At 41.8% G+C, this 10,176-nt stretch overlaps 1 protein-coding gene across 1 annotated transcript; it reads right to left on the bottom strand.

Moving 5' to 3' along the window:
- Positions 1-2,862: 2,862 nt before the first annotated feature.
- On the bottom strand, positions 2,863-9,160 carry LOC117534001 (filamin-A-interacting protein 1; the record flags this gene model as incomplete). The annotated part of the gene is given in 3 exon segments (XM_034198034.1): positions 2,863-3,184; positions 5,125-5,185; positions 6,418-9,160. Coding segments are annotated over 3 exon segments (2,830 nt in total), but the record flags the coding sequence as incomplete, so codon positions are not given.
- Positions 9,161-10,176: the final 1,016 nt, after the last annotated feature.

The following is a 10,176-nucleotide window of genomic DNA, read 5'->3' as shown; positions in this document are numbered from 1 at the left end:
AAGATGATTTGAGGTTTCGTCAGGAGAACGTGTATATGCGGCAAGCTTCCATGTCTCGACGTTTTCATAATAAAACCAATGATCAAATGATTTAACAGTGATATCTGCAGTACTCATCCACTAAAAAACATCAGTTTATCCTAGTTAATTATACGACATTAATTGGTTTAAATTGTGTACAATGGGTTTTCTCTTTCGATTCTGAGAGACACATTTCTTTTTTCAGAGGTTTTGATAGGCTAAAATCACGCCGCAATGCACGTCGGGATATGGTGTTTATGTGATATGAAATCGGAAAACTTTTTTTTTTTTAAATAATACTTTATTCCGAGTGTTCTTGCTTTTCTCTTTGAAAGTCATCACATAACGGCATTGTAATACACGGTTCGGCTGCATTAAATATTACATATCTGCCGTAGATATGTATTTATAGAGCCCTGATCAGAAGACCTTTTGACAAACTGGAAGAGATGCCGCCAAAACTGAATACGTGACGTGGACCATAAAATATCAACAATTAAACAACATCTTCCATTTCTTTTCACACAATACGTCTCATTGCAGTATCAACACTAATTCGGCTGACTTTTATATTTGATCCAATTAGTAGATAGTCTGTATTTACACCATAACGGTGCACAGCTGATAGAAAGGGATTTTTTTGTAGTTTTTAAAGATATTACTGATTTTCTGAACTACCTTTCCAACTCCTCATGCAGTTGACTGTTACAGGTCTATAAAAGTTTATGGTACAATGCATAAGCTTCACATTGAGAGACTGAAACTGTATTTTCCTTTACCGTTCTGTTTTAATTTCACAATAAAGTGAATAGTCATATTATGTTTGATATTATTATGTTTTATTAACTAGACCACTGGTCTAAACCGTACCTCCTAGTGGTTAAAGCACGTTATTGAATTTAGTTGTTGAATAAGTTTAATTTTTATGAAAACATTTAAATATTAAGAGTAGCCTACATACAAAATAGGGGTCAATGATAGAAATATAGAATAGAAAATATCAAGAAGATACTGTAGTGATCTCTAAAATAAAACAGTTTAGTGCAGGACGTCCAAAGATATTAACAGGAGGATGTGCAAAACAGACAAACTGATAAGGCTGAATTTTACTCAGGTGTAACTAAAGTCTGATTTAACGGTTGTTTATATTTCACATCATTAATCAGAATCTGCACAGTAACAAAAATAAATGTAGTAGAGTAAAAATACCAGGTTGACCTCTGAATTGTAGTGGAGTAGAACAAAGTAGTACATGCTGCTGTAACAAAAACATTTCCCAACTTGGGATCAATAAAGTATCTTATCTTAAGATGATCGATGGCTATTGCCATATTTGCTAAATGTGCATCTGAACCTTGACAAGTGCATGCTTCAGGCTTATCAATTAACAACAGGAGGGGTCACAGACATAAGACCAGCTGTTAAATAAAGCTCTTCTGACCTTAGCTGTCATGTGGGTATATTAATGCTGCCCATTATGGGCACAAGCAATTTTCACCCATGTATTAATTATATGTTTTAAATTTGATAACACCAATGTGTTTCGTATCCCCTAAACCTCCAGGGATGTATACAGTTTAATACTGGCAACTTCTAATTGTGGGAAATACGAAAACGTCTTATAAAACTACAATTCCCAGTAGAGACGTGCCATAGAACATATTGCGAAACACACAATAGCCAGCATGTGTAGTTCTGGGCTGGACCCGTCCAAGTCCAGTTTTGGATAGTCTGGCGTGGTTCCATTCCATTTCAAAGAGCTGTTTGACATTCGGCGTAACCTTGTCGCACTGCCACTCCAACATCCAATCACAGAGCTTGAGGGCTAATCACGAGGTTTGTAAAGCAAGGCGGATGTTGTAGTCCCAAACGATAGCTGGGGATTCTGGGTAGTGTAGTGTCTTCGGAAACTCTGTAGTGTCTAAACTCCGAAAAAACTATTTGTTTCTCCGAATCGAAGGTTAAAAACACAAAAGCATTGTACACAATTTAAACCAATCAATATTGTGTAATTAACAAGGATAAACTGATGTTTTTCAGTGGATGAGTAATGGAGATATCACTGTGTAATCATTTGACAGTGTGGGGAATACTTCCGGTTTTATTATGAAAACTTCGAGACCGGAAATACTGTTTTCACCCATGCTAACTTTACATGGAAGCTGCCCCATATACAGTACACGTTCTCCTGGCGAGACCTCAAATTATCTTCATATATCTATCAAACTGTAGATCCTACACATCCACTGGACGTAGATTATAAAAGTACAATATACACTTCTCGCTAGAAATCTAATAAAAAAGCATTTTAATGGCCAAACTATTCCACAATTTAGGATTTTCCAGAGGGTAATTTGTGAATAAACGACCCTCCGGAGCGTTTGCAATCGACAGGAGCATGTTGTTTCTTACACGACCACTAGAGGTGCTACGCTTTAAAACGTGACTCTGGGTCGTATTTAGCTGCTGAACAATCGACCTATATGGTCGTTTTTTGTAGGACAGGCTGTAACTATCATATGGTCTAATGTCTGTCAGCACAGTCACGACAGCTCAAACTAAGATAAGAGACCTTTATGAGCCCTTTATGTTTATTAAAACATGAAAAATACTTTCCATTTCCATGCCGTTGCTTTCCGTACAGTTAAACAAACCACATTTTTGTTTTATAATGTGTTACAGTGTGTTTTAAACTATGTTCAGAACCAAATTACTCAATGTAAAGAAAGCACAGGCTGTATTTTAACATTAAAATACCTTAATAAAGAAAGCAGAAAAGCGTATTCCTAAATCTCCGGTAATATATCGTCACACCAAACAACGTTCAGCTTCAGAGTTTAGCTTGATATCAGACACAGTACACTGATTCTGTTTTATTGAAAGCAAAAGGAAAACAGTATTTTCAGGACAGTTTTCAGCCAAATTCAAACTTAACTTCATAACTTTCCAAGACACACAAAATGATGAAGAAATGTGCATGAGGAAGGGGGGTGTAGTCTGGGAAGACGTCTAAATACTACATTTTATAATATTATTAGAAAAGTCACGCAACAGATTTGATCTTGACTGAAAGCTCTGGATTCAAACGGAGGCCTCGTTCAGCTGCTTCACCGTCTGCAGCTTCCTCAGATCTCAGATCAGCGTCGACCGTCCAGCAGGGAACCTGAGAATTACAACAGTGTTTCCTTGAAGGCAACGTTAACATGTGTACTTTTACTTTTACTCAAGTACAAGATCTGAGTACTTTTACTTTTACTCAAGTACAAGATCTGAGTACTTCTACTTTTACTCAAGTACACGATCTGAGTACTTCTTACTTCTCTTTTATAGTACACGATCTAGTACTTCTACTTTTACTTCAAGTACAGATCTGAGTACTCTTCTACCTTTTAATCAAAATCCAAAGCTGAGTACTTTACTTTTACTCATACCAGATCTGAGTACTTTACTCAAGTACAACACGATCTGAGTACTTCTACTTGTACTCAAGTAAAAACGATCTGAGTACTTTCTAACTTTTACCAAGTACAACGATCTAGTACTTCGACTTGTACTCAAGTACACGATCTGGAGTACTTTCTCCCACTCTATCCTCGCTCTGGCGAGAGAAGATGCAGATCGCAGAGGAGAGAGAGAGAGAGAGAGCGAGCGATAGAGAGTAGAGAGATCGTCTGAGTGCGTCTTGAAGAGTGCTAGCTCGAGCGGGAGATCTCTCTCTCTATCCGTATCTCTCTTCTCCTCTCTATAGAGTCTCTATGTCTCTCTCTCTCTCTCTCTCTCTCTTCTTCTCTCTCTCTCTCTCTCTCTCTCTCTCTCTCTCTCTCTCTCTCTCTCTCTCTCTCTCTCTCTCACACACACTCCTGCTTCCTCACATCAGCAGCGTCTCCATTATTCTCCTGGCTGTGAGGAGAATCATTAAAGTTGAGATTGAAATCGTTTCTTCTTGTTCCCGGTCTCCTCTTACAGAAACATGATGGCCTGCAGAGGACCCTGGTTTCATGATTAGTGCTGAAGTTGCAGTATTATATGAATATGACTTCCTGACATTAGTATTTATCTGTCCACAAGAGGGAGCTAGATGCTCTCTAAGCCTCCCATGGATTCTCCAAGGCACTGTTCTTTTTCATTTGCCTATATTTGTTAACATTAACACCATTAACTATTTAGCTTGAAGCTGCTGCTGTCTGCCCGTCGGTGAACACATCTCATGTTGTTTATTCCAGGTCTGGATATGGAAGTAATTGTCTTAGAACATGCATGTAATACCTGAGTAAAGAACCTTTGATGTCTGCCTTTACTTTACTTCCATCCAGTCCTATTTATTCAGATGTATGCAGGAACCAACGCTAAACTCTACACTTTGTCTGACTTTAATTAACTTCACTCACAAGCTACGGAAACATCACATGAAATAAAAGCTCTGAAAATGTTTGTTGATTTGGTTTAGCATTATGGGTTAATATGATCTCTCACTCACACACACACACACTCACACACAAACACACACACACACACACACACACATACACAGCAATGCCACACTTGTCTGAGAGATAAATAGTTTTTATTCAGGCGCCTTTTAACAAATCACGACAGTTCACAGTTCACAGTAACTGGAAACCTCCAGAAGCGGTGGTGAAATAAACTCATGCTATGGAATAAAAGTAGAACAAATTCAAAGCTACATTTCAGCCAAAGATGGAGTTAATGCACTTGAGACATGCAGTCAGTAGAAATGAGAAAAACTGGAGGTGAAAGGAAGTAGTGTTTGGAAAGCTAGTCCCATGTGTGCATGTGCGTTACGGTCTGCAGCCCATTTGGAGACAAATTCAACAAACGATGCATCTCATCTAATTGAATCTGTCCTGTTTTTCATTCTTACCCTGTCGCTGTTTAAACCACTGAACTTCCCACGAGGATTAATAAAGGTCTATTTTATCTTAACATTTTTTTAATCCCCTCAGCTTTTGCCCCCTGTCGCAGAAGACGAGCTGCACAGCGTCGACTTCCTCAGCTCAATTTTCATCGACTGGCTCTCGGCCCTCGACTCTAATCTCGTCACCGTCGAAACGCCCAAAACCGCCTTGCTGTTGGGTTTCATACCTTTCATACACATCGGGATCCGAGTGGCCGCGCCGCGAGGAGAAAGCACATCTGAGACGGGCTGGAAAAGAAGAAAGAAAACATTAAAGCGATTTTAGGAGAAGATTTGGAACAGAAATAAAAGGTAAGGATATGTGACAACCCTGTGGTTGTCCAGCATGTGGTGCTGTTGTAACCTGGGCTTTCCTTGTAATCAGCAGTGATGAGACCCACCTGTGGCACCTGGTTGCACTATTCAAGAGGCCTCAGAACAGGCTCTCGCTCTCCCTCGGCTGCCCTGCTCGGTGCGCCAGGACACCGCTCCTGTGTTTGTTTTATTGTTGGTTGTAACCACTGTGTTGGTAAATAAATACTTGTTTTGGGCAACTCCTGTGTGAACTGTTGACCTTATGTTGCAAGCAGAGCCAGCTTGTAGCTCCCGTGTTAGCATCGTTTCTGGTGAGCCTTGTTCCAGGTTTTAAAAGTAGATTTTTTTACATTTCCCAAACTCAGACGTTAAAAGATCTGAATACTTCTACTTTTACTCAAGTACAAGATCTGAGTACTTCTACTTTTACTCAAGTACAAGATCTGAGTACTTCTACTTTTACTCAAGTACAAGATCTGAGTACTTCTACTTTTACTCAAGTACAAGATCTGAGTACTTCTACTTTTACTCAAGTACAAGATCTGAGTACTTCTACTTTTACTCAAGTACAAGATCTGAGTACTTCTACTTTTACTCAAGTACAATACCTGAGTACTTCTACTTTTACTCAAGTACAAGATCTGAGTACTTCTACTTTTACACAAGTACAAGACCTGAGTACTTCTACTTTTACTCAAGTACAAGATCTGAGTACTTCTACTTTTACTCAAGTACAAGATCTGAGTACTTCTACTTTTACTCAAGTACAATATCTGAGTACTTCTACTTTTACTCAAGTACAAGATCTGAGTACTTCTACTTTTACTCAAGTACAATATCTGAGTACTTCTACTTTTACTCAAGTACAAGATCTGAGTACTTCTACTTTTACACAAGTATAAGATCTGAGTACTTCTACTTTTACTCAAGTACAAAATCTGAGTACTTCTACTTTTACACAAGTACAATATCTGAGTACTTCTACTTTTACTCAAGTACAAGATCTGAGTACTTCTACTTTTACTCAAGTACACGATCTGAGTACTTCTACTTTTACACAAGTATAAGATCTGAGAACCTTGAATGTCTGCCTTTACCTTATTGCCATCCAGTGACATTCAGATTTATGCAGGAACACTTGTTTGAGTTGGACTTAATAGTCTCACCATTGAAGGTGCTGGTCTGGGGGATGTCGAGGAGATTGGTGTGATCGTTATGCTGCTCGTCATCTTGCTCTGAATCGTCTTCCCGACCAATGATTGTCGTGGTGAGCGCAGCACGGTTCCTGTTGACACTTCCTTACTGCTTTCTGAAGATCTGAGCGTCAAAACTGAACTGCTGCATCCCTCCGAAGGCCTCTTATACTGCGGACCCAGGTGGATGTGGATCATGTTGTCCTCCGTGGTGATGATGCTGCTGTTGGCGTTGTATTTCCTGAAAGGTAACTTGTCTGGTGTCATTTTTATCATCGTGGGTCGGCTTGCAGTAGTGTCCTTTGGCTCAGGTGCAGCACATGTTTCAGCCACAGGGATGGAGTTAACCCTAATAAAGGACACTGGCGATTTAAGTCTTTCCAAAGGACTGCAAGCATTGGACTTTTCTGGACTTTTGGCACTGGACATGGCCGTGATCGTGACGGGAGATTTGGCTCGATCGAAGCCTCCCAAAGGATCGCAGTCTTTGCTCTTCGAAGCCATTGTCATTGGCGTCTTTGGGACAATTGTAATGCGAGGTTTCTGGTTTCCGAGGGTTGGGATGATGGTGGTGCTGGAGAAGAAATCCTCCGCCCGGGGACTGGTTATCTCCAAGGTGGCGGTGCTGTTCAGGTGATCCGGGGTAACTCGAATATGCAACGGTTGACACGGCCTTCTCGTCTCCAGCGGATTGATCAAGGACGCCCGATTCATCTTGTCAGTCAGAGTCTGAGTGAGACTAATAGCCGCTTTCTTTTTCATCCACGGTATCCAGGATTTTTTGTCCGTCAGATCTGCGGACGCTGGAGGGAATCGCTCAAGAACTGCCGGCTTTTTTAGACCCTGTTGTCTGAGGTTGTTCATAAGGTGGTTTTCCTCGAGGACTGATTTACGGATAAATCCCGCGGCTGTGTCGTCCTCTGCTGTTTGGCCAAAAATCTCATCTGTTTGTACTGCCGTGGAGGTCACCGGGACATTTACCATCCTCTTCCCGTTCATACTAGGTCTCAAGGCGCGACTATAACGCTTCGTGGCTTCCAGCTCGTTGGCGAGGTTTGCAAAATCGTAGCCCATGCTCCGCTTCTTCTCTTCCTCCTCCATGAACCTCTGCTGCAGGACAGAATAATCCACCTGCAGCTGAGAGAGCTGGTCCTCCTTGTTCATCAGCTCGTGGATTTTCTCCTTCAAAGCCCGGACGTCAGTTTGCAGCTCTCTGGTTTTAGCTTCCTCCGACTTGCAGCGGATTCTCAGCTCAGCCTCGGGACTTGTGACCTCTCCTTTCTCGATGGCCTTGTTCCTGGCGATCTGACTTTTCATTTCTTCCAGAATCTTTGAAAGAGTGTTGGCTTTGTCCTGCTCCGTTCTGAATTTCTTCTCCAGTAGATCGTACTCGTCCTCCGTCTTCATTAAATCCCCTTCGACCACTTCAAGTTGTTTCAGCCTGCTTTTAAGTCTTTCAATTTCTATCGTGAGCTCTTTGACTTTGTTGTCTTCGTCTGGGTTTCTGTTGTAATCCTTGTTGAATGACTTCTCCTCGAGCCCGTCCATTCTTATTTTCATACCACCAAGTTTGGTATTCATCTGCTTGCACTTTTCCTCTTCACTTGCGAGTTGAGTCTTCAACTCGTCTTTCTCTTTAACGAGCGTCGACACCTTGACCTCCATTTCTGATTTGAATCTAAGAAGTGTCTTGCTCTCCTCGATCAGCTTCTCCGTGACCTCTGTAACTTTGCCTTGCTCTGCTTTAAACATCTTGCTTGAATCCTCACTTTTTTGTTCTTCTTGTTTAAGTCTCTCCGCCATATTCTTCCTGTCATCCACCAGAATCACTGCGAAGGACTTCAACTTCATCAGATCGTCTTTTAAGAGCGCCTCTGCCTTTTCAAACTTCGTCTCCGATCCCTCCAGTTCCTTCAAGCGAGTTTTCACCGCCTCCAGCTCCCCGGCCAGATCCTTCACGACACGTTTCTCTTTCTCCAGGATTGCATGAAGCTGAGCGCACTCTGTGTTGCTTTTACAGAAAGCCCCCTCCAGTTTCTCCAGTTCAACCATCCTTCTCTGCAGTTTCTCCACCTCTAGCCTCAGCTCCTTGCTATGGTTCTCCTCTCCTTGAAGCTTTTTCCTCAGCTCCCTGCACTGAGTCTCTGTTTTGGTTATCTCCTCATCCTTGCCCTCCATCTCCAGAACTTTCTTCCGCAGATTCTCCAGTTCGGTCATGAGAGACGAATCCCCGCATTCCCCTTTGCTGATCTTCTCCCTCAGCTCCTGCAGGTCTTCTTCGGATTTCTGCAGCAACTTATTCCTCTCCTCTAACTCTTCGATCTTGTGCGCCAATCCGGCCATCTTCAATCTGAGCTGCCGGCTTTGGGACTCTTCCTTTGTCAGTTTTGCCGTCATTTCCTCGTGTTCCTGTGCACACTTAGCCGCTCTGTGCTCCAGTTCCTTCTCCAGGTTGAGGAGTTTCTGTCCGTCTTCTTTGGCAGTTTCGCTGACGGCCGATAAACGCTGCTCTTTCTCCTGAAGCTTCTGAACGAACTCCTGGATCTTCTGGGTCTGTTGGTCGATTTGCTCGATGTGCAGCTGCCTCTCGTCCACTAACATCAGGGCGAAAGACTTGAGTTTCACCAGCTCCGCTCTAATTTTCTCCAGCCGCCGGTTGTGATCCGTGTCCTTACGAGCCTGATAGCCCTTCTCCTGCTCCAACAGCCTTTTGAGTCTGAAACACACAAAAGAAAACATGTTAGTTAATGTTAATTTAATAAAACACTCGCGCTGCTATTGGCTAGCAGCTTCAATACATTGTACGTGATGGGCCATCTCCAAGTGGTGCTTTTATTTGTGGTCAATAAGTAGAGTGATGAGCCGTGCAAGTAACGATTAATCGGTTAACTGTTAGTCTGTAAAATGTCTGAACATAGTACAACATTTCTCAAAGTCTAAAGTGAGTTGTGACATGAGAGTTATTCAGCACTTTTTATAATTGTCAACATCCAGATGTAACACTCGTGCTTCTATTGGCTAGCGCCTCCACCACATTGTACATGATTAGGCTAAGGGGTGGGACATCTCTAAAAGAGGTCGACCAATCACAACAGAGCCGGCTAGCAGGAGAGGACTCTTTAAAGTAGAGACACTACATACTGATATACACCTGAACATCAGCAGGAGAGGACTCTTTAAAGTAGAGACACTACATACTGATATACACCTGAACATCAGCAGGAGAGGACTCTTTAAAGTAGAGACACTACATACTGATATACACCTGAACATCAGCAGGAGAGGACTCTTTAAAGTAGAGACACTACATACTGATATACACCTGAACATCAGCAGGAGAGGACTCTTTAAAGTAGAGACACTACATACTGATATACACCTGAACATCAGCAGGAGAGGACTCTTTAAAGTAGAGACACTACATACTGATATACACCTGAACATCAGCAGGAGAGGACTCTTTAAAGTAGAGACACTACATACTGATATACACCTGAACATCAGCAGGAGAGGACTCTTTAAAGTAGAGACACTACATACTGATATACACCTGAACATCAGCAGGAGAGGACTCTTTAAAGTAGAGACACTACATACTGATATACACCTGAACATCAGCAGGAGAGGACTCTTTAAAGTAGAGACACTACATACTGATATACACCTGAACATCAGCAGGAGAGGACTCTTTAAAGTAGAGACACTACATACTGATATACACCTGAACATCAG

Source organism: Gymnodraco acuticeps, unplaced genomic scaffold (genome assembly GCF_902827175.1).
Source record: "Gymnodraco acuticeps unplaced genomic scaffold, fGymAcu1.1, whole genome shotgun sequence".
Classification (NCBI taxonomy): domain Eukaryota; kingdom Metazoa; phylum Chordata; class Actinopteri; order Perciformes; family Bathydraconidae; genus Gymnodraco; species Gymnodraco acuticeps.
This window is presented reverse-complemented; position numbering and strand designations above follow the sequence as displayed.